General features: G+C 47.2%; 1 protein-coding gene across 9 annotated transcripts in view; it reads left to right on the forward strand.

The window, feature by feature from the left end:
- Positions 1-23,034, forward strand: part of TMEM40 (transmembrane protein 40) — a 44,556-nt gene extending 21,522 nt beyond the window's left edge. For 2 of the 9 annotated variants that reach the window (XM_070776910.1, XM_070776911.1), the window contains 9 exons: positions 755-844; positions 5,092-5,145; positions 7,714-7,749; positions 8,114-8,158; positions 8,518-8,565; positions 9,250-9,321; positions 9,405-9,479; positions 9,980-10,042; positions 19,556-23,034. In XM_070776910.1, the coding sequence (XP_070633011.1) occupies positions 755-844; positions 5,092-5,145; positions 7,714-7,749; positions 8,114-8,158; positions 8,518-8,565; positions 9,250-9,321; positions 9,405-9,479; positions 9,980-10,042; positions 19,556-19,638 (566 nt within the window). In that variant the 3' untranslated portion in view covers positions 19,639-23,034. Of the gene's footprint in view, positions 1-754; positions 845-5,091; positions 5,146-7,713; positions 7,750-8,113; positions 8,159-8,517; positions 8,566-9,249; positions 9,322-9,404; positions 9,480-9,979; positions 10,043-10,915; positions 11,076-19,555 lie in introns of those variants that run through there. The other 7 variants (XM_070776913.1, XM_070776918.1, XM_019985099.2 and 4 more) reach the window with 6 other exon arrangements.
- The last annotated feature ends 810 nt before the right edge of the window (positions 23,035-23,844 follow it).

The following is a 23,844-nucleotide window of genomic DNA, read 5'->3' on the forward strand; positions in this document are numbered from 1 at the left end:
TCCCAAGGGAAAGGGAGTCCTCTGAACCCGAAGCCAGAAACTCCTAGGCCCGAATCCCTGGAATGTGGACTGATCCAAGAGTTCAGATGATTCGGTCGTTCTTCAAGGCTTGATCAAGTTCCTGCACCAGGCTGGGCAACCTTAGGACAGTGGTGCCCAGGCCTTGTCCTTCAAGAACTCAAGGTGGTTGGAGGGATGAATAGCACCATGGACCCTCATGCCCACAGTGTCAAGCACAGACAGCTGACACTATAGAAACCCCAGAGGAGGGACTTCCCTGGTAGTCCAGTGCTTAAGACTCAGTGCTTCCAATGCAGGAATGCAGGGAGCACAGGTTCAATCCCTGGTTGAGGAACTAAGATCCCACCTGCTGGGGAGGGTGGGCAAGACGGTGTGCTGGGACAACTAGAAAAGCCCCTCTGCAGGAGGTGTTACACCAGCTTAACTTCAGGATAAGGGAGCAAGTGGAAGGGCGTTCCAGGTGGGAGACCAAGCACGAGAAAAAGCACCTCATAACAGTACCTCGTGGGCCTTGTCTTATCATCATGAAAGTCGCAATAGAAATAGTAAGTGATTTGTTTAAGGTCACACAGAAAGTTTGTGACAGTTCCTGTTCCCCAGCCCTCAAAGCAGACTTCTTTCCCCCCGACCACACTGCTCACAGAAACTAAATTCCAAGAACCAACACCAGAATGAGGTATTTCCAGCTCAGTCCAGGCTGAGGTTCTCCTACAGCGTGTGTTTGTTCTTGCAGAGAACAGTGATGAGGACCAGCACCCCCGAGTAACCAGAGAACGTCGGCACAGCCAGGGGGCTGGACTCCCCCGCAGGGGCGGCTCACCCGGTAGGCGGTAGGCCTCGCCACTTCTCCTTTGTCCACTCAGTGGAACTGAGTGTGTCTGTGTGAAGATGTTCCTTGCAGCATTGTTTATAGTAGGGCAATCATAGAAACAACCTAATGTCCAACAGCACAGCAGAGCTCTGGTCTTCATCCATCTCTAAAGCGAAAAAGAGAAATTTAAATCATAGAGTTGGTTTGATCTCATATCAGTTCAGTTCAGTGGCTCAGTCGCTCTTTGTGACCTCATGGACTGCAGCACGCCAGGCCTCCCTGTCTATCACCAACTCCTGGAGTTTACACAAACTCATGTCCATTGAGTCGGTGATGCCATCCAACCATCTCATCCTCTGTCGTCCCCTTTTCCTCCTGCTTCCAATCTTTCCCAGCCTCAGGGTCTTTTCAAATAAGTCAGTTCTTTGCATTAGGTGGCCAAAGTGTTGGAGTTTCAGCTTCAATATCAGTCCTTCCAATGAACACTCAGGACTGATCTCCTTTAGGATAGACTGGTTGGATCTCCTTGCAGTCCAAGGGACTCTCAAGAGTCTTCTCCAACACCGCAGTTCAAAAGCATCAATTATTTGGCACTCAGCCTTCTTTATGGTCCAGCTCTCACATCTGTACATGACCACTGGAAGAACCGTGACGTTGACTAGATGGACTTTTGTTGGCAAAGTCATGTCTGTGCTTTTCTAATATGCTGTCTAGGTTGGTCATAGCTTTTCTTCCAAGGTGCAAGCGTCTTTTAATTTCATGGCTACAGTCACCATCTACAGTGATTTTAGAGCCCAGAAAAATAAAGCCTGTCACTGTTTCCATTATTTCCCCATCTATTTGCCATGAAGTGATGAGACCAGATGCCATGATCTTAGTGTTTTGAAAGTTGAGTTTTAAGCCAGCTTTTTCACTCTCCTCTTTCACTTTCATTAAGAGACTCTTCAATTCCTCTTTGCTTTCTGCCATTAGGGTGGTGTCATCTGCATATCTGAGGTTATTGATATTTCTCCCAGCAGTCTTGATTCCAGCTTGTGCTTCATCCAACCCCGCATTTTGCGTGATGTACTCTGCATGTAAGTTAAATAAGCAGGGTGACAAAATACAGCCTTGACGTACTCCTTTCCCGATTTGGAACCAGTCTGTTGTTCCATGTGCGGTTCTAGCTGTTGCTTCTTGACCTTCATACAAATTTCTCAGGAGGCAGGTAAGATGGTCTGGCATTCCCATCTCTAAGAATTTTCCACAGTTTGTTGTGATCCACACAGTCAAAGGCCTTGACATAGTCAATAAAGCATAAATAGATGTTTTTCTGGAACGCTCTTGCTTTTTCTATGATCCAACAGATCATTTCTATGCCAACAGATGTTGGCAATTTGATCTCTAGTTCCTCTGCCTTTTCTAAATTCAGCTTGAACATCTGGAAGTTCTTAGTTCATGTACTATTGAAGCCTTGCTTGGAGAATTTTGAGCATTACTTTGCTAGCATGTGAGATGAGTGCAATTGTGTGGTAGTTTGGACATTCTTTGGCATTGCCTTTCTTTGAGAATGGAATGAAAACTGACCTTTTCCTGTCCTGTGGCCACGGCTGGAAACTGTGGCCACGGCTGGAAACTTTCCAAACTTGTTGGCATATTGAGTGCAGCACTTTAACAGCATCAACTTTTAGAACTTGAAATAGCTCAGCTAGAATTCCGTTACCTCCACTAGCTTTGTAGTGATGCTTCGTAAGGCCCACTTGACTTCAGACTCCAGGATGTCTGGCCCTAGGTGAGTGATCACACCATCGTGATTATCTGGGTCATTAAGATCTTTTTTATATAGTTCTTCTGTGTAGTTTTGCCACCTCTTCTTAATATCTTCTGCTTCTGTTAGGTCCCTACCATTTCTGTCCTTTATTGAGCCCATCTTTGCATGAAATGTTCCCTTGGTATCTAATTTTCTTGAAGAGATCTCTAGTCTTTTTCATTCTATTGTTTTCCTCTATTTCTTTGCATTGATCACTGAGGAAGGCTTTCTTATCTCTCCTTGCTATTCTTTGGAACTCTGCATTCAGATGGGTATAGCTTTCCTTTTCTCCTTTGCCTTTAGCTTCTCTTCTTTTCTCGGCTATTTGTAAGGCCTCCTCGGACAACCATTTTGCTTTTTTGCATTTCTTTTTCTTGGGGATGGTCTTGAGCACTGTCTTCTTTACAGTGTCACAAACCTCCATCCATAGTTCTTCAGGCACTCTGTCTATCAGCTCTAATCCCTTGAATCCATCTGTCACTTCCACTGTATAACTGTAGGAGATTTGATTTAGGTAATACCTGAATGGCCTAGTGGTTTTCCCTACTTTCTTCTATTTAAGTCTGAATTTGGCAATAAGGAGTTCATGATCTGAGCCATAGTCAGCTCCGGGTTTTTGCTATTTTTGCTGACTGTATAGAGCTTCTCCATCCTTGGCTACAAAGAATATAATCAATCTGATTTTGGTATTGACCATCTGATGATGTCCATGTGTAGAGTCATCTCTTGTGTTGTGTGTTGTTAGAAGAGGGTATTTGCTATGACCAGTGCGTTCTCTTGACCAAGAGAACGCACTGGTTCTTTGCCCTGCTTTGCCCATTAGCCTTTGCCCTGCTTCACTTTGTACTCCAAGGCCAAACTTGCCTGTTACTCCACGTATCTCTTGACTTCCTACTTTTGCATTCCAGTCCCCTATGATGAAAAGGACATCTTTCTTAGTGTTATTCTAGAAGGTCTTGTAAGTCTTCATAGAACTGTTCAGCTTCTTCAGCATTAGTGGTTGGGGCATAGACTTGGATTACTGTAATATTCAATGGTTTGCCTTAGAAATGAACAGAGATCATTCTGTCATTTTTGAGATTGCACTGGAGTAGTGCATTTTGGACTCTTTTGTTGACCATGATGGCTACTCCATTTCTTCTAAGGGATTCCTGCCCACAGTAGTAGATATAATGGTCATCTGAATTAAATTCGCCCATTCCAGTCCATTTTAGGTCACTGATTCCTAAGGTGTCGATGTTCACTCTTGCCATCTCCTGTTTGACCACTTCCAATTTACCTTGATTTATGGACCTAACATTCCAGCTTCCAGTGCAATATTGTTTCTAATAGCATCGGACTTTACTTCCATCACCAGTCACATCCATAACTGGGCGTTGTTTTTGCTTTGGCTCCATCTCTTCATTATTTCTGGAGTTATTTCTCCACTCTTCTCCAGTAGCATATTCGGCATCTCCTGACCTGGGGATTTTATCTTTCAGTGTCCTATCTTTTTGCCTTTTCATACTGTTCATGAGGTTCTCAAGGCACGAATACTGAAGTGGTTTGCCATTCCCTTCTCTAGTTGACCACATTTTGTCATATATTTTGTAAAAAAAATGACCCATATGTGATTATAAACAAGACTGGAAAGCAAAATATCAAAATGTTAACAACGGTTATCTCTGGATGGTTATATTATGAATGATTTTTCTTTTCTTTTTTGTGAACTGACTTTTACCATACATGTTTTATGATAAGATTCTTTTATTTTTATAAAAAAATATAATTTTGTGTTTTTTTTTTTTAAAAACAAACAACTTTAATAAATGTTAGCCTAAATTGATCGTGGGAAGAAAAGAACTTGGGGGAAAGAGACTGGATTAATGCCTACTACAGATTCTGACATACACAAGGTGTTTAATAAATGTTCCCATGACTCTGCACCTGAGCTCTGGGTCCTATTTCTGGAGATAGAAATGACCAGGAAAGCAGACCTTGGTAACAGATCTGGATTTGAACCTTTAGAATTGCCAGTTCCTGGCCATGTGACCTTCAGAGAATAACAGCTTTTGTGAGCCTTAGTTTCCTTATCTGTAAATTGGGGAGGGAGAGGTACTAATACCTTCTTCACAGAATCTCCGAGAGGGTCAAATGGAATATCAACTATAAATTGCCTAGTTCAGTGTTGGTATATAGTAAGTGCTCAATAAATGGTGGCTAGTATTACTGACTTTGCACAAGGCCCAGGTCCTCTCTGGCCCCCAGTTCTTTCCTGAGCTGAACATGGTCAGCTCAGGATGTGTGAGGGGTGTCAGACAGAGTAGCAGGAAATCTCTTGTAAGGTTGTCTTTGCTTCTTGAAAACCTCCCACCTCACCCTCTACACAAGGACTCTGTTACTTTTTAAAGCTTCCAACACCAGAAGAGGGAAGCCACTCTGGGGTGCTGTCACTGGGGGAGCTAACTAACAGGTTTTTGTCTCCACCCAGGTGCTGAGCATGGGGAGCCTGACGTTTTGAAGGATGAGCTTCAACTCTATGAAGGTAATTGTTTGTCCAGTGGCTTTGGGCGAAACAGAATAAAGCAAAGGACACGAAGGCTTAGGGCCTTGTTGGGAGGAAGCAACGTGATGAGGGTGTTTCATGAGCTGAAAGTCGTGGGCAGATGTATGAGATGGGGCAAGGTGAGTGGTTACAGCGTGAGCAGATGGAGGTGGCGACAGGCGTTTTCTACCACAGTCAGACTGTGCCAGAGTATATTCTGATCTATAGCCCGACTTTCAGGGAGACTATCACCAGTTACCTAACCTTTTTGGATCTCAGCTTTCCAACCAGCAAGATGGAGCTTGATCAGTACCCTCTCTCTTAGAATACTGGGTTGTTTAAGCATGCATGGGAAAATTAAGGACCTGATCTCTACAACACTTACATTATAGAGTAATTGTCTCTAAGCATCGTCACTTTTACAGCAAGCAGATGTAAATATTATGCCACTTTGCTTGGTAGCACTGTGATGAAATGGAGGAATTTGTAGGAATGAACTTGTTTACCAGAAAGCCTCACAAATGCACACTGCCAGATAAGAAAGTCTGTTTTAACTTTGTTTAATCCAGCAGTTCCATAATCTGCTTGGTGTCTTAACTCCTGATAATAACCCAAGGAATACAACAGGACACACAGACATTCAAGAAATATAAATGAGATGTCTTAGTGTCTGGAGAAGGCAAAGGCACCCCACTCCAGTACTCTTGCCTGGAGAATCCCATGGACGGAGGAGCCTGGTGGGCTGCACTCCATGGGGTCACTAAGAGTCAGACACGATGGAGCGACTTCACTTTCACTTTTCACTTTCATGCATTGGAGAAGGAAGTGGCAACCCACTCCAGTGTTCTTGCCTGGAGAATCCCAGGGACGGGGGAGCCTGTTCGGCTGCCATCTGTGGGGTCGCACAGAGTTGGACACGACTGAAGCGACTTAGCAGCAGCAGTGTTCTGCATCAAGCTATTACCAATGGCTGCCACTGGGTGGCGGCATTGTACTTAATTGTCATACTGTCTTTGAGTTTTCTGATTTTCTTTCTTTTTAACAGAAAGGGCATTATCCGATTTAGAAAAAAAAATGTTTCTAATTGCTCAGGTCGTGCAAGAAAGTTTTCACTGGATGTAAAATGAGAAACTGTTATATATATACATACACACACACACACACACACACGCATATATTTTAAATGTTTTTTTTCTCTTCAAAAAGTAAGTCACATTCACTGTTGAACACATAAATATCATCATGTATTTGTGAATTAATTCCTCCAAGTAATGAGTTACCCCCAAGACATTGGAGGTAGTTGGTAATTACACTATGGGAGTCGCGTTTCGTGCTGTTCTTGGTTGCTCTGTGTCCCCTCGGTGCCGGCCCCTCTTTGATCATCTGCAGACAGTGGTTCCGGTTTGCACATCAGCCCTGAGGACAGTTCTGCCTCCTGGATGTTTGTTGCCAGGAGTTGAGTGCCCGCTCCTGGTGTTTGTGTCCTGAGGCTGACCTGGAGGAGGGCAGTGTACAGAGTGGGGGCTGCTGCCTGCCCTGAGGGGAAGAAGATGACAGGCTAGGAGAGAAGTCACTGGGGATAGGAGAGGCCCCAAGAACCAGAGGGTGATGAGGTGGAGGGCCGCCCAGGCCAGATGAAGAGAAGGCTGCAGCCCAGCGCAGGAACAGGGCTCCACCCATCCTGGGCAGCCCTGACCAGCAGCTTGACACTGCGGTCGGGGTCCAGGGCCCCCAGAGTACAACCCAGCTTGGCCTGTAAACTCTGGGCCTGATGGGGCTGGGGCGCAGGCCTAAGTGTCCTCACCTGCGTCAGAGCAATGAACAGGCACAAATTGCAAACCGGTGGCCTGTGTGTGCAGATGTGTTTTATCTGGATCCCAGCATGTCTTTATTATTATTCTTAATGGTGCATCCGTACTCAATTGTGTCTGACTCTTTGTGGCCCCATGGACTGTAGCCCGCCATGCTCCTCTCTCTATGAGATTTTCCAGGGAGGAATACTGGAGTGGGTTGCCATGCCCTCCTCCAGAATCTTCCTGACCCAGGGATGGAACCCATGTCTCCTGCATTTCCTGCATTGTCAGGTGGATTCTTTACCACTGAGTCACCTGGCAACCCCCGTTATTCTTAATATATTTCATCAATTCAATTGTGTGACTAATAGTTTTTCACATATGGACATCTGTGAAATCGGGGTGCATCTAAAATCACTGGCAACCCACAGTTATAATTGACGTCATTCTCACAAACCATGACATCTTTGATTGGATGGAATGTGAATTGCCAATTTTTTTATAGTCAAGAAGTTTATTTAAAAACCTGAATTTCTAGCCTCTCGTAGGACATTAGAAGACCTGTAACATGGGGCAGGTGTAACTGTGGCAGCTTTCAGGGACTGCCCTATGGCACCTGTCCCTTTAGATGGAAAAGAAGCCCTCCAGTTTGCTCCAGTGCTCCCTGCAGATCAGTGGAAAGCCTCTGGGTGAGAGAGTTCCACATTCCCTGAGGTGTAACTTCTTACCACCCAGAGCATACAAGTATATAATCACTGATTTCTGTTCTGTGCAGGTGTGCCCGGGGAGGTGGTGCCTTCAGGAGAATCAGGTAAGTGTCTGTTAGGGGCGGGGGGTCATCGGTGCTGGTATTGATGAGGTCTGGGCATCATCTTTCCCCCAAGACAGCCAGCTGCTGTCAGATGCATGACTACAAAAGATGGGACCCCATGTCCACTCTGGGCAGGGGCTCTGACCTGGGCTCAGTAGGCTGGCGGGGCTGGCTGTGGTATGAGGGGGGCCAGGGGAGGTGAGAAAGGGGGTCCAGGCAAGAGCAAAGGGATTACTGATAACAGTCTATAGATAGATCCCCTGGGCACTGGAGAATCTGACAGGGGCATTTTCAGAGGTCACCTGTGGCATCTGTTAAGGGCCCAAGCTGGCCTGGGCACTAATGTTGAGTTTCTAATTTCCAGGACTCCGAAGGAGAGGCTCTACCCCAATGAGTGGTAAATATGCAGGTAGTCGGGGGTGGCCTGGATTCCAAGGCCTGGGACGGACTACAAACAGCCTGGGAGGTGGGAGTGGGAGTCGGTTCCAGCAGCGATGCCATCATTACCCAGGTTGTCATATGACCCAGAAAAGGGGCCTCCGGGCTCAGGGGACGTGGAGCAGAACAGACTCAGGCCTGTGGAGCAGGTGGGCGTCAGTAGGGGTCCAAGGACAGTTGCCCCACCTTCCAGCTTTGCCCTGACCACCCTGAAGTGAGCGCCCTCTGACCCAGGAGCTAGAACCCGGGAGAGCCCTTCTCAGTGAGGCCTCCTCAGAGAGGATCCCCCGAGTTGTTCCATTAAACACTCATCTCTCTCTTGTTCCCAAGGAGAAGTGGAGGCCTCTCAGCTAAGAAGACTGAATATAAAGAAGGACGGTAAGGAAATTAAGGTTCTAGGGCTGCTGCCACTGTCTAATTTCAATTTCTCTGGGGAGGAAGTCAGCTGGTGGCCTGGAACAAAAGTAATCACAGCCCACCTCTGCCACTGGCCTTGCAGTTCACAAACTCCTCAGCTTGGAATCAGCTTGAGAGAGTGTTCCAGTGATGCCCATTTTGCAGATATGGAGACTGAGGCTCAGGGTCAGGAAGTGGTCTCACAGCTAGTGAGAGGCGCAGCTTGGGCTTGGACCCTGGTGGTGTGCTCTTTCTGTTGTACACGGAGTCACTAGGATGAGAACTGCCCTCCAGGCCTTACGGCCATGATGGGGAGCAAGGACTGGGTGGGCTGGACTCTAGGGAAGGAATTATGAGAACAGGCGAGACCTTCTCAGCTATAGGCCTGCAATCGTGGGGGTCTCAAGGGGAAGGATGACGGTAGGAAGGGAGACCATGGTTTTATTTTATTTTCAGCCACGCTGGCAGCACAAGGGCTCTTATTTCCCCAAACAGGGATCAAACCCAAGCTCCCTGCAGAGGAAGCTCGGAGTCTTAACCACTGGGCTTCCAGGGAAGACCCTGGAACAGCGAATAAAGCTCCCGTTGAGCAGAGATAAGAATACTTTTAGTTAATTAAAAAGAGAGAGAAAGAGGTAAACAGTAACCCCACCTCTGCCTTGACAGATGAGTTTTTCCATTTCATCCTCCTCTGCTTTGCCATTGGGGCCTTGCTGGTGTGTTATCATTATTACACAGGTGAGTGGGTGGTGCGGTGTGGGAATACGGGGAGGGGGTCTGGATCTGCAGGCTGATCATTCTCTCCCTTGCTGCCCCTGCAGACTGGTTCATGTCCCTTGGGGTCGGCCTGCTCACCTTTGCCTCCCTGGAGACTGTTGGCATCTACTTCGGCCTGGGTAAGGCCCCACCGCAGGCAGAGTCTGGTGTGGGGGCAGTGGCTGGGCCGGCCACGGAGGCTCGCCAAAGGCCGGAAAGCCACGACTTAAATATTTTGTAAAGATTTCTTTATGCTCATGTTTGCTTCCTGACTGCTCTCAAGGTCAATGAGAGGTCATTGGCACAACCCCATGGAAAAAAATGGGCAGCTCCATGAAAATACAACAGAAACAGTTTAAAGTGGCAAACAAACAGAATTAGCCAGATCCTGAAAACAAGGCAGTTAATGGAGTGGGTGCCGAATTCGCCCAGTTTCCTGGCATTGTTACTGCTGTTCTTGGTTGTTTTCAATAATAATAACTCAGGCCTATTATCTAAGCTTAACCTGCTGCCTGAAATTCCATCAGAGCTCTGTTTGTATGGGTGAGGCCTTTGTCCAAAGTGGGCAGGGGGAGGTCTGCCCCTGGGGTCCCTCGAAGCGGGCACAGGGCTGCATCACCTTCCTCTCTGTTTCTGGCAGTGTACCGAATACACAGCGTCCTGCACGGCTTCATCCCCTTCTTTCAGAAGTTTCGGCTGATAGGTAACGTTCACATTCTCCCTCTGTTCACTTTGTCTCTCCCCACCGGGGTCTTCTGCTGCAAATGAGCCTTAGCATATAGGAAAGAGTCAGAGCCCGGAGGTGAGGGCCTGAGTTCAAGGCCTGTTGTTGTGGTTCAGTCACTCAGTCGTGTCCGACTCTTCACGACCCCGTGGACTGCAGCGTGCCAGGCTTCCCTGTCCCTCACCATCTCCCGGAGTTTGCCCAAGTTCATGTCCATGTTCAAGTCCTCCCTCCTCCAATTTCCTATTTCTGAGGAGCCTCTTTTAGCCTCAGTTTCCTCAGCTGGAAAAATGGGTGTCATAATACCTACAGCACAAAGGTGTTATGAAAATCAAATGAGGAATGGATGCAAAAGTCCTTAGGTGTGAACCGCTGTGGAAGGGTACAGGGGACCTGGGTATTCCTCATTTGCTCAGGCAACTTTGAGCCTCTCTAAACAGTATCTTCTCTGTGATTTTATTTGCTTAATAGCAACTTGTGTTGGGAGTGGGTTTTAGTTCTCCTACACTTGACCAGTGAGGAAACTGAGGCTCAGAGAGGTAGAGTGACTAGGCCGGAATCACACAGCTAGAGTGGCCAGGCAGGATTAGAGGAGATCCGCTTTCTTGACCAGCAGCTCTGTGCCTACCATTACATCACAAAACTGACGGGCCAGGGGCTGTGTGTCTCTAGGTCAGAGACTTCCATCTCCTTTAATCCATCGGATGCTAAAGGAGAAACTAGCTGTAATGGTTGTGGGTCATGACTGCCTTATGTCAGCTGTTAGGGGCATTTGCGCCTCTGGGGTAACGGTGGGGAGGAGGCCTGGCTGCCTTCAGAATCCCGTGCCATCCTGTGGGCTTTGCCTTCCAGGCGTCAGGAAGACTGACTGAGGCCAATGCCCGGTGGGCGGCCAGGCCAGGCCCCGGTGTGACCACCACCGCATCCTCTCCACCCATGAGGACAGAGCGGCGTCCTGGGAGACACGCGGGCGGGCCACGCTAGAGCAATAAAGAAAGTGCTTTGCCTTCCATGTGGAGTGAACGTTGGCACCAGCCGGGCTGAGGTGTCCCTCGGGCAGTGTCTGCATGAAACCCAGATGCCAGGATGATGGCAGGAGCGGGGAGGGTGTGGGCCTGTGCCCTTCACAGGGGCCTGGATCAGCAGGGGGGTCCTGGGACATCAGTCCTGTCTGGAGACAGTAGGAGCCCCTGGGCCCTGCAAGCTGTCATCTGTCTGGGCTTGTGATTTCTCTCAAGTGCCCAGGCCATCCTGGCCTGCTGCTCTGAGGCCGGGGAGCACCACGCTGGGCCCCGGGGGTGAGCCTGACACAGGTGAGATGTTGGGGACTAAAGCCACAGCATCCGGCGTCTTCCCTCAGCTCCTCCAGGGCCAGCCCTGCTACGCCTGGACTCCACCAAGATTCAAATAAACCCTCTCTTCCCTAGACTACAAAGAGTCAGCTAAGCGTTCCTTTAGGTTTCTCGAGTGTGAGAATACATTCGGGGTCTTCTCTGACCCCATTGAGTCAGAGGGTAACCTTTTCCCACTGGACAAACTATAAAAGGGAATAAATGCGAAAAGCCTGTCATTTTAGGTCCAAGATTTCAATTGTACAGGTTTGGAATAGGAGACAGGGTTTTGCAAATATTCTTGTGAAAAAAGATCTAGAGCTGTGAGGTATTCTTAGCTCAGTAAATACCAAAGAAGTGAGATAAGAGCACAAAAAATCCATGGTAAGCTCGGGTTTCACTAATCGAGGTATAGCGTCTAGATTGAAGGAGGTGAGTATGTTCTCTTGTGCACAGTCAGGCCACACCGATAGAATGTTTTAGATTCACATGTCAGGAATGACAGTGACAAAGTAGAGAAAACACAGAAGAGGAAACCAGTGTGGATATAAAAAATAATTGGAGAACCGAGGACTCTTCAACTTGCAGCAGAGAAAAGTGGGGGCCTTCTCTGAGCTCATAGACTCTGAAGGACACTTTCTCAAGTGCTTCCGCAGGTCCCGGCCCACTGCGTTGGTTGAATTTTCACAGCAGCCTCAATATATGTGCATCCCCCTCATTCTGCAGATGGACAAACGGAGACTCAAGGACACGGAATAACTTGTCAGGTTCCCACAGCAAGTCCGGGGCAGAGTGTGAGTGTGCCCAGGCCTGTGTTCTCCTAGGCCAGTCCCCACAGCAGGCAGAGCATCCCTGAGCCAGCCGCAGTCTCCCCCAGTATTTCTCAGCTTTGGGATGTCTCAGAGTTACAGAATATTTTTATCAAGTGAGAAAAGGAGAGCTACCAACTCCTTACTTTGCCCATTAAATAAAAATAACAAAAAACAGGGCTTCCCTGGCAGTTCAGTGGGAAAAATCTGCCTGCCAGTCAGTGCAGGAGATACAGTTCGATCCCTGATCCCGAAAGATCCTGTTTGCCTCGGAGCAGCTCAGCCGTGTGCCACAGCCGTTGAGCCTGCGTCCTAGAGGCTGTGCTCCGCAACAAGAGAAGCCCCCTCAGTGAGAAGCCCACGCACCGCAACTACAGAGTAGGCCCTGCTCACAGCGACTAGAGAAAAGCCCGAGCAGCAACGAAGACCCAGCACAGTCAATAAAGAGATTAAATTATTTTTTAAAAAATAAAAAAAAATCAACTGTCAGCATTGTTTTATAACAGAAAGGATAGTAGCCCCAAATCAAAACAGCAGGGACATTATCATCAGAAACAAAATGGGCCTTAAAATGAAAAAAAATGAAACTTTATGAACATCTACTGGGTGTCCTTTGCCCTCCAATCACTGTGGTCTGATGAAAACTTAATCTTTTGGAAACTGTGAGACTAGAGAATTCCTCAGGACTTGTACGTTTTCTCGTTCCTGGGATTTTCCAACTCAACTCCTACACCTCAAGGGATGAAAAGCCTTGCTGCCTCCCAGAGCACCTTGTACTGCAAGAATTTTCCTGCTCTGTTCTAAGAGGCCTCTGTCAGTGAAGCTTAAGGCCTTATTTCAGGAGGATAAAGTGAGCCACGAGTAGGGAATGTTCCTGATAGTCACGGCTGTGTTCTCTCAACACTCAGCTCTCAGCTCAGCCCTGACAGCGTCACCTGGGGCCCAGCCCTCCAGCCATGTTCCTTCTTTCCAAGTTTGCTCCGGCTGTACTGGGTCGCTTGCATTTCCACACAAGCTTTAGGATCAACTTGTCAGTTTCTGCCGAGAAGCCGGTGGGAACTCTGCTGGGATCGCTTTGCACCTGCAGATCAGTTTGAAGAGGAGTATCTTCTTTTTTGTGGTGGTGGGGGGGTGGGCTTCTCAAGTGGCGCTAATGGTAAAGAACCTACCTGGCAATGCAGGAGACCTGTATTCTTGCCTAGAGAGTCTCATGGACAGGGCAACCTGGAGAGTTACAGTGCATGGTGTCAGAGTCAGACACGACTGAAGTGTCTTAGCACCTTGCTTCTTTTTAGTGATGTATTACTTAAAAAAAAAAAATTGTTAGAAAAAAAAAATCTCCCCGAATCCCAGAACTAAAATGAACCACAGATGGTATTTTGGTGTGTTTCCTGTGAGTCTTTTTAGTGCATGAGTTCATTTGTTTTGATTTCAGGCCTTTTTTTCTCTCATACATAATAAGCATTTTTCCGTTACTACATACTCTCCATAAGCATCATTTCCAGCCACTGGGCATTTCATACTTTACAGAATAACTTCTCTATATTTAGATGATAGTATCAGCAGCTGGCATTTGCTCAGTACTTGTTACGTTTTATTTCATCCTTACCATCCTGACGTCATTTCATCCTCATCATAATTCTGAGAGATAGCACCTGTCCACCATCCCCATTGTACAGATGGAAAAACTAAGGCACGGAAAGTTGCCTTCTGAGGTTTAGATTTCAATGCCTTGTGTATAACTCACTGTCCTCAAAAGGGAGCCTGGAGTGCGCCGACAGGATATTTATCAAATACACAAACAGAACACAAGGTTTCACAACAGAAACGTGAATCTGCTGACCGGCGGGCAGGGTGGTTTAGCCTTCCTCGTCCGGACCTCAGTTTCCTCATCTGTGCGATGGGGATCACAGTAGCAGCCACGTCACAGCGTGCGCGAGGGTTACGGGAGATCACCATGCTTCTGACACAGAGTAGAGGCACTTGATTCAGGCAGGAGGGCACATCAGAGCCCCCAGGGGCAGGCAGAGTCAGCCCGGTGGAGAAAAACGGGGCGCGTAGGGATGTCCCTGGTAGTCGAGTGGCGTAGACTCCACGCTCCCAGGGCAGGGGCCCCACAAGCCGCAACTAAAAGATCCTACATGACGCAACTAAGACTCCGCACAGCCAAATAAATACTTAGTAAAAATGAAAGGAAAACGGGGAACCTGGGAGAGAGGGGCCAAGGGAGCTGACCGAAGAGGGCAGTGACTCTCCAGTTTTGCCAGGAACACCAGCTGAGTGGGACCAGCCAGAGCCGGCCAGGAAAACAGAACCACAGCCGGTGTTTAACAGAGAGCTCTGTTCTAGGGGATTGTAAAACAGATGCAGGAGACTGGAAAGGCACAGAGGAACCACGGAGGTCTCACAGAGCCTAACTGAGGAGGCAGCCCTAAGCACCCAGGCAGGACTCGGGGAACACGGGGAAGAGGCTGGGACCACGAAGCTCGAGGGAGAGTCCTGTGGAGCCAGGACCTAGAGCTGCCCGCAGTGGGGGGTTGCCCAAAGAGACTGATTCTGGGAGTGATGTTAGACCTCTCATGTCTCAACAGAAGCAGGAAACCCAGGTTTTGTTTAACGCTGGCAACTAATTTTTTTAAATTTCAAATTCTGCTGTGGAAAATAGTATAGTGGTTCCCCCAAAAAATTAAAAATAGAATCAACTTATGATCAAGCAAGTCTACTTCTGGATATATATGCATGAAAGAATCAAAAGTAGGGATCGAAAGAAATTTTTGCACACCCGTGTTCATACCAGCATGCGTCACAGTAACCAAAGGGTAGAAGCAACCCAAGTGTCCCATCAGCAAATGAATGGTTAAACAAAATACGGTCTGTGCACAACAGTGGTGTATTATTCAACCTTAAAAAAAGAATCAACTTCCGGGACTTCCCTGGTGAGTCCAGTGGTAAGGAGTCCACCTGGCAATGCAGGGGACGCAGGTTTGATCCCTGGTCAGAGAACAAAGATCCCACGTGCAGCTAAGCCTGCACGCCACAGCTACTGAGCCTGCGAGCTCCGCAGCTAAGAGCCCAGCCAAATAAATAAATAAAATAATAAAGAAGAAAGGAATAAATTTCTGACGCATGCGAGAGCATGGATGACCCTCAAGGATATTGTGCTCAGTGAGATAAGCCAGACACAAAAGGACAAATCTGAATGATTCCACTTATACAAAGTCTCAAGAGTAGTCAAGGGTAGGGGTTGGGGGAGAGAGCTTAAGGGGTTAGGGTTTAATAGGATAGAGTTTTAGTTTGGAAAGATAAGAAAGTTCTGGAGCTGGGTGGAGGTGAGGGTTGCAGAACAATATGAATGTACTTTATGCCACTGAATGGTACACTTAAGCATAGTCAAGATGGTGCATTTTATATTGTGTGTATTTTACCACAATTAAACAAATTTTTTCCAGTTATTTATGGTTAAACAAATCTGGATCCTGGGACTTCCCTGGTGGGAAGACTCCTCCTTCCAGTGCAGGGGGCCCGGTCAGATCTCTGGTCAGGGAACTAAGATCCCACGTGCAGCAACTAGAGAGCCCACATGCACCAGTGAAGAGCCTGCGCAGTCAGACAAACAGACAAACAACAGTGGGTCCCATCTGCAGGCCGTGGACAGCGGGGAGCTCTCCACAGCACGAGCTGGGAGACGGGAGCTGGACGAGGTGCACACAGAATGGAGAGAGCCAGAGCAAGGAGAAGGCTGCAACCATTTGTCTTCATCTTTCCAAAGTTTGGCAGCCTGACTGCTTTGTGAGGACGTGGGTTTGATCTCCTGCTGGTAACCTTGGCCTTTCTGGGCCCAGTAGTCAAAGGAGGGTCTCAGCTGGGTCAAGTTGTAGGAGCCCCTTGTGCTCTGGGAGAGAAAGCCCCCCACCTCCAGATCTCAGCAGAGGGTCTCTCTGCCTTGGTGCACTGCCTCCCTGGGGCACGGCCCCAGGAACCCCTCACCGCTTCTCTGCCCAGCTGGGGCTCAAGGCCAGTGCCAGTGGGGTCTGGTTACATCTCAGGCCTCAGGCAGATTCCAGGAGCCCCAGTCCAACAAGTGGTCTAAAAATAGAGTCCTGAATCCTGAGTCCAGGAAGGCAGGGTTAAATGTAGGGTTTAACGTAGGGCAAGTAGGGCTTGGGGGTGGGGTGGGGCAAGAGGGAGCTTCTATCTCTGGTTCCTTGGACACCATGCGCTGGGTTTCTGCCGTGACCACAGTGGAAGGAGGACATGGGTATGAGAGCATTTTGAGGTCATCCAAGCCAGTTTGCCTTAGGAGGAAAGGTGAGAAGTCCAGCTGTGTTGGGCTTGATGTCTCCTTCTCCTGACACAGCCCCAGGGAGTCCTCCTGCATCTACTCCAGAGGAGCCAGGCAGTTCCAGAGGTGGAGGCAGGGATTCTGCTGACAGCCTGGGAACCTGGGGGAAGCGCTTCATGTGGGGACTGGGCTGTGCGGGAAAGGTGTAGGGAAGGGCTTTGCAGGCAGAGGGCCCAGGGTGGGCAAAGGTGGGGAGGAGTGAAAGGATGGCTTGTCGGGGGGCAACAGGGGTCAGCCCAGCCTGGCTGAGTAGGCATGAGGATTAGTGGGCAAGACAGCACACAAGGGCAGGTGGCCTCCTTTCCCCCAAAGGACCTGGGACTTTAGCCTGAGGACACTGGGGAGCCTTGGAAGGTGTTTGAGCAGAGGAGAAGCATGGAGATTGCCTTTTAGAAAGATCACTCTGGTGGCCCCTTGGGAGCCATGAGAATGAGCATGACCTCCAACTACAGGGAATCTAGTTGACCCAGGGCTGCTGTGGTCTGGGATTGCACTGAGGCTTCCCGTGGGATGCTCCCAGCCATTGACTCCGAGGCATACTAAACAGGCCCTTTCCTGGGAGATACGGGACTCCTCTGACAGCTGACTGGCTTGAGGACTCCCCAACACCCGCCGAACCTTCCTTAGACTAGCCAGCAGACAAAACCCTTCCACGTGACCCTCTTTCCTTATCATCTTCCCCTGGAGCTTGATTTGCATCATCCCAGACTGCCACTCTCTGTTTTCTCTCCCATGGATGTTAGGGAAGGAAATTGTTTTTTATTTCATCTCATCCTGTGCTAGCTTCTCAGAGGGCCCAGACTAGGGATGAGACTGGAGGCGGGGCCACAGGAGCAGAGAAGGGCAAACTTGGTGACATTAAGGTCTAGTCCACAGGATGGCTGGAAGTGTGCACCCACCCGCAGCCCCTCCTCTCTGCCCCACCCTCACCGCCTTTCCCCAGGGCTGGAGTTCTTTACACAAAGCCGGGCAGTCCTCTGTGTCCATACTGGTCTCCCCAGCTAGGCTCCGAGTCTGTTCAAAATCAATGAATGAGTCACTTTCTGAATGAATGAATGAAGGGAGAAAGTTAGTCTAGAGTGACCCCGGAACTCCACTTTGGGCCACTTGGTTGTAGCCAGTACTTTTGCTATTTGCATGGTAGTTTTTCTGTCACTGAATTTTCCTTTGAAGAATAAACTTGCTCTCTTTCGTGCATCAGAGGAAACTCTCAGGAATAAAAAGACCACACAGGTGGTCCAGTGGTTAAGTACCTGCCTTTCAATGCAGAGGACATGGGTTTGATATCTGGTGGGGGAACGAAGATCCCACGTGACTCAGGGCACCCAAGTTCATGCGGTGCAACTATATGGTCAGTGCTCCACAAGGAGAGATCTCCCGTGATGCGGCAAAAATCACAGCTAAGACCTGACACAGCTCAATAAATGTTTTTTAAAAGCTGAAAAGAAAACCCATAGAAGGACAGAAATTTTTTGCAAGTCATACATCCAGTAAGGGTTTAACATCCAGAATATATTAAAAACAAACAAACTCTTACAACTCAACAACAGCAAAACAAACCACCCAATTCAAACATGAAACAGAGAAAAAGACAACAGAATCGAAAGAACGTTTCTCCAAAGAAGATATTTTTTAAATGGCCAGCAAGTACAAGAAAGCAGGTTTTTGGTGCATCGGATGAGGCTCATTCACTTTGGGGAGGATAGTTTGCTTTGCTCAATATTGTTAGTCATTAGGGAAACAAAAATCAAAACCACAATGAGATACCACTTCGCACCTCTTAGAATGGCTATTACGTAAAAAAAAAAAAAGGAAAATAACAAGTACTGGTGAGGCTATGGAGAAACTGAAACCCTTGTGCACTGCTAGTGGGAATAAACAAAGAGTACTCTGCACACTCAATGGAATATCGTTCAGCCACAGAAGGGAATGAAATTCTGACATCTGCTACAGCATGGAAGGATGCTAAGGACACCATGTCAAGTGAAATAAACCAGTCAGAACAGGACAAATATTGTCTGAGATATGAGATCTCCTTATAGGAGACACTAGAGTAGGCAAATTCATAGAGACAAAAAGTATAAATAGAAGTTACCAGAGGCTGGGAGAAGGTGAGAGAGGGGGTAATTGCGTAATGGGGACAGAGTTTGTTTAGAGTGATGAGAAAGTTCTGGAAATGGATAGTGGTGATGGTTATAGGACACTGTGAATTTACAAATGCTGCTGCATTATACACTTAAAATGGTTAAGTGGTAAATTTTATGTTACACACACACACACACACACACACATATATCATTAGTCATCAAGGAAAGGAAGAAAATAAAAACCACAAGGAGGTGCCGCTTTTTCGTGGTATGTTGTTCAGTCACTCAGTCGTGTCCGACTCTCTTTGATCCCATGGGCTGCAGCACGCCAGGCTTCCCTGTCCTTCACTATCTCCTAGAGTTCGCTCAAACTCATACGATGACACCATGTAACCATCTCATGCTCTGTGCCCCTCAAGCCTCCCCACTAAAACACCTGCACTTAATGGATTCTGGGCGTGGGTCCTGATCCCCCACTTGCTCTGGCGGTGGGTTCTGAGAGGCTTTAGCCAGTTGGCACATCCTCGCGGCTGGCTCAGGGCTGGCAGAGACACTAGTTGTTCCCTGGGATCTTTTTTCCTTTTCTGGGTCTCTCTGACACAGCAGTCGAGGCTGTACACCGACTAATCCAGGCTCAGCACTCAACAGAACCCACAGTCACCGGGTGGCGAGTCTCCCCAGAGGGACCCCAACCACCTCTCCCTTCCGTGTGCTACCCCCCACCACGGGGTGGGCAGCGGTGCCTATGTCCTCAACCCCTGACTCTCAGCTGCAATTGTGACTTATCTTGACCAACGGAATGTAACACAAGTGATAAGTGACTATCCCAGGCCAAATCTTTAAGAGGCCTGGCAGCTTCTGCTTTTCTTCCTGGAATTCAGGCTCCGGGTAAGAAATCTGACTGTCTTAAACCCCCTTTGCAGTGAGAAAGCCCAAGCTGGCTGTGCTGGGAAGCCAGGCAGAGATTTGTCTGACCAGTCCCAAGTTTGGCAGCCACTCCAGCTGAGGCACCAGACAGGCAAGTGAAAAAGCATCTCGGACTTTCCAGCCACAGCAGATGCCATATGAAGCAGAAGAATCACCCAGTGCAGCTCAGACCATCTTGAAAAACCATGAACACAATAAATTGTTGTGTTTTAAGCTGCCAAATTTGCAATGGTTTGTTACACTGCAGCAGATCGTTGAGACAGAGATCTATGCTGGATATATTAGCCAGAGTTCTCCGGAGAAACAGAACCAGTAGGAGATAACTCAAATACCTTTATTTATTATAAAAGAATTGGTTCATGTGATTATGGGGGTGGTGAAGTCCCATGATGTGCAGTCTGCAAGCTGGAGCCCCTGGAGAGCCCCAGAGATTGAACCCGTATCTCCTGCATTGACAGGCAGATTTTTGTTGTTGTTTTTAACCACTGAGCCACCAACGAAGCCCCGGTTTTGTAATTTAAAATGATGCTTTGGAAGAAATTTGTGAACTAAGTTCCTACTTCTCCATTCTTTGGCCATTAAAGGAAGCTTGTGCTATTCCAGTCTTAAGAAGAAATAACATAAAATAAAAATAAAAGATGCTTTGGAACCCAGTGTCACTTCTGTGATGTTCCACAGGCTGAATTTGATCATGAAGAAATATCTAATAAGCCTAGATCAAGGGACATTTTACAAAACAACGGATCCAGACTCTTCAAAAGCATCAGTGTCATACAAAGACAGAGGAATTGTTACAGACTAATGGAGGCTAAAGAGACATCATAAATGAATGTAAACACAATTTTGAATTTTCTTCAGTTGCAGAGGACATGATTGGGACCATTGGCAAAATCTGAGTAAGGTCTGTAGATAAAACGTTATTAATGTGTCACTAGTAAGACACTATTAACACATTGGTATTTGTTTCCTGGTTTTGATCATTGTACTGCAGTTACATAGGTTTTTAGCAAACAAGGACTGAGGATTTAGGGTAACAAGGCATCATGTCTGCAGTCTGCTTTCAAAAAGCAGAAAACTTATTTACTAGAGACTAGTGCTTAGTCACTCAGCCGTGTCCGACTCTTTGCAACACTTTGGACTGTAGCCTGCCAGCCTCCTCTGTCCTTGGGATTTTTTTTTTGAGAGAAGGATAAAATAAATGTGGTAATATGTTAACATTTGGAAATCTGGTGAAAGGGATCTAGGAGTGTTTGGTTCTATATTAGCAACTTTTCTTTAAGTCTGAAATTATGTCAACATAAACAGTTTATTAAAAATGTGTTTATCTGAGATAATAGCTGGCCAGTTGCAGGAACTACAGGTTTCTGCTACAAACACAGGCAACCCAAAAGAAAATGGATTAAAAAATCTGATGAGACTCCAAATAAGAAGAAATCCAATTGGCCAATAAACACACGCAAATGTGCTTGAGCTCATTAATTATCAGGAAGTACAAATTAAAATGACAATGATATACCACTACACATTCATCAGACTGGAAAAGTTCGTCTGACAATATCAACTGTAGCCCTGTGGAACGCCGGGAACAGACATCTGATGCCAGGTGGGAATGTACACTTATTTGTTCAACAACTTCAGCAAATTGTTTAGCATTATCTAAATAAAGTCACCCTGGAGAAGGAAATGGCAACCCACTCCAGAACTCTTGCCTGGAGAATCCCATGGATGGAGGAGCCTGGTGGGCTACAGTCCACAGGGTCACAAAGAGTCGGACACGACTGAGCGAATCCTTAATAAAGTCAGAGATGCGCATTGGTTGCCTGGCAGTTTCACTCTGAGATGTATAACCTGTTCACAGCAGCGCTGTCCAAAATAGTCCCAGGCTAGAAACAGCCCATTGTCCATCAACAGGAGAACAGATAAACCGGAGCGCAGTCACACAGTAGAATGTTACCCAGCAAGGAGAATGAATGCACGGCTGCTGTGTGCAACACACAGATGAAAGCTTACAAACATAATATTGAGTAAAACCATGTGATTTTATTTCGGTAAAGTCCCCAGACAGATAAACCAGAGCTCTGTTGTTTCGGGTACATGTACAGGTAATAGAACCATGAAAGTGTAAGTCGCTAAGTCCTGTCCAGCTCTGTGATCCCATGGACTGTAGCTTGCCAGGTTCCTGTCCATGAAATTCTCCAGGCCAGAATACTGGAGTGGGTAGCTGTTCCCTTCTCCAGGGGATCTTCGCAACACAGGGATCAAACCCAGGTCTCCCGAATTGAGGGCAGATTCCTTACCGTCTGAGCCACCAGGGAAGCCCAGTAGTAAAACCATGAGGGAAAGTGAAAAAGGGATTACCTAAGCATTGGAAGGGGTTTTTATCTGTAGAGAGGCGTGTGATGGGGGAAGGGTTATTTTAATGTGTCCCAGGTGCTGTTAATGCTGTTTATTTACCGAGGTGGAGGTTACACTTCCTCAAGCTGTGAGTATATCTTGGAGACTTTTCTGCATATTATATTGCACAATAAAAAATTACTGAAAACAAGTATTAAAAACAACAAAAAAGTAGTCTTTGTTCTTTTCTCAACTGAAAGTGCTATTACAGGGCATGAACGCAAGAGGGCGCCATAATCGGCGAGCCTAGGGAAAGCGAGGTTTCCTGGCAACGGAGAAACACAGCGAGCCGGTCTTCTGAGAGTTGGGTAAAAGCAGTGCATTCTGGTTCCTACACCCGCCAGGTGGGCCCGAAGTGAGCTTCTGGCACCTGGAGCGTCTCTGTTGGTTCGAAGATGAGAAGGGCTCTTCTTCCAAAGGCAAAGTAGGGTTTGCTGAGCTGGGGAGGCTGTGCCTTCGCGTTGCTGCGCTTTTTTCTGCTACAGTCAAGGGGGTCCTTCTCCGGAAAACTCCGAGAACGTTATACTGTTTCCCTCAAAAAAAAAAAAAAAAAAAAAGCGGAAAAAATTAAGAAAGGTCTTTGTCCACAGCCTTCGATGCACAAAAAAGAAGACTTTAAAGATTTAGATCGTTGTTGGAGGTTTTCTTGGATTGTTGACAAAACAGAACGTTTTAAAATAAATTAGTAACAGGTACGTTTGAAGCTGAGTTGTTGTTCAGTCGATCAATCGTGTCCAACTCTTTGCAACCCCATAGACTGCAGCGCACCAGGCTTCCCTGTCCTTCAGTGTCTCCCGAAGCTTGCTCAAACTCGTGTCTATTGACTTGGTGATGCCATCCAACCAGCTCATCCTTTGTCGCCCCCTTCTCCTCCTGCCCTCAATCTTTCCCAGCATTGAGGTCTTTTCCCGTACAGCAGAATACATTGTTAAAAAGCGCTTTCCCATACTTTGTTTCACTTGATTTCCCAGTCACTCTGGTATCACTCCATTTTGTAGATGAAGAAACTCAAGCCCCAAGATGTTAAATGGTGAGAAGTCCAGAGCTTTCCTCCCATCTCCATTTACAAAAGAGCATTTACTATTTGTTTTGAAAGGGGAGCGGCCGTTGTTTCTAATAAAGAAATGAAAATTAAAACAGCAGGAATATAACTTATTTTCTCCATCAGATTAGCAAAGCTATTTTAAATCATAATCCCTCACACTGGGGAGGTTGTTTGGAAACTGGCAGTCTTTCCAGTACTTAGTGGCAGTGGAAACCAGTAGCCGCTCTTTGGAAGTGCAGCCTGGCAGCACCTAGCAGGAGCCATAAAAATGTTTCTACCCTTGGATCCTGCAACCCCACTTCAGAGAACCTCTCTGAATAACATCATTTGAAATTTGGGGAAAAGTGTATGTGCAGATATTCATGGCAGCAAAACATTGAAAACACAGAGGAAGTTAGATTGCCAAGGGAACCATCATAATTAAGTGACATTAATGCCTCTGTTTTTTTAAATGATAATTCTGAAGCCTGTGGCATCATGGGGAATGCTGCTGTGTAATATTAAATTAAAAAAAAAAGCTACAAAATGGCCTGGACACTCAGTTCAGTTCAGTCGCTCAGTTGTGTCCGACTCTTTTCGACCCCATGAACCGCAGCACGCCAGGCCTCCCTGTCCATCACCAACTCCCGGACTTCACTCAGACTCACATCCATCGAGTCAGTGATGCCATCCAGCCATCTCATCCTCTGTCGTCCCCTTCTCCTCCTGCCCCCAATCCCTCCCAGCATCAGAGTCTTTTCCAATGGCCTGGACACTAGTTAAGTTCATAACTACACTATATCCCATTGATATGGGGTAGAAGTAAAGTGGGGGAAAGAAAAGAAAATTAGGGAGGTGGGAATTCTT

The sequence above is a fragment of the Bos indicus genome, chromosome 22, assembly GCF_029378745.1.
Source record: "Bos indicus isolate NIAB-ARS_2022 breed Sahiwal x Tharparkar chromosome 22, NIAB-ARS_B.indTharparkar_mat_pri_1.0, whole genome shotgun sequence".
NCBI lineage: Eukaryota > Metazoa > Chordata > Mammalia > Artiodactyla > Bovidae > Bos > Bos indicus.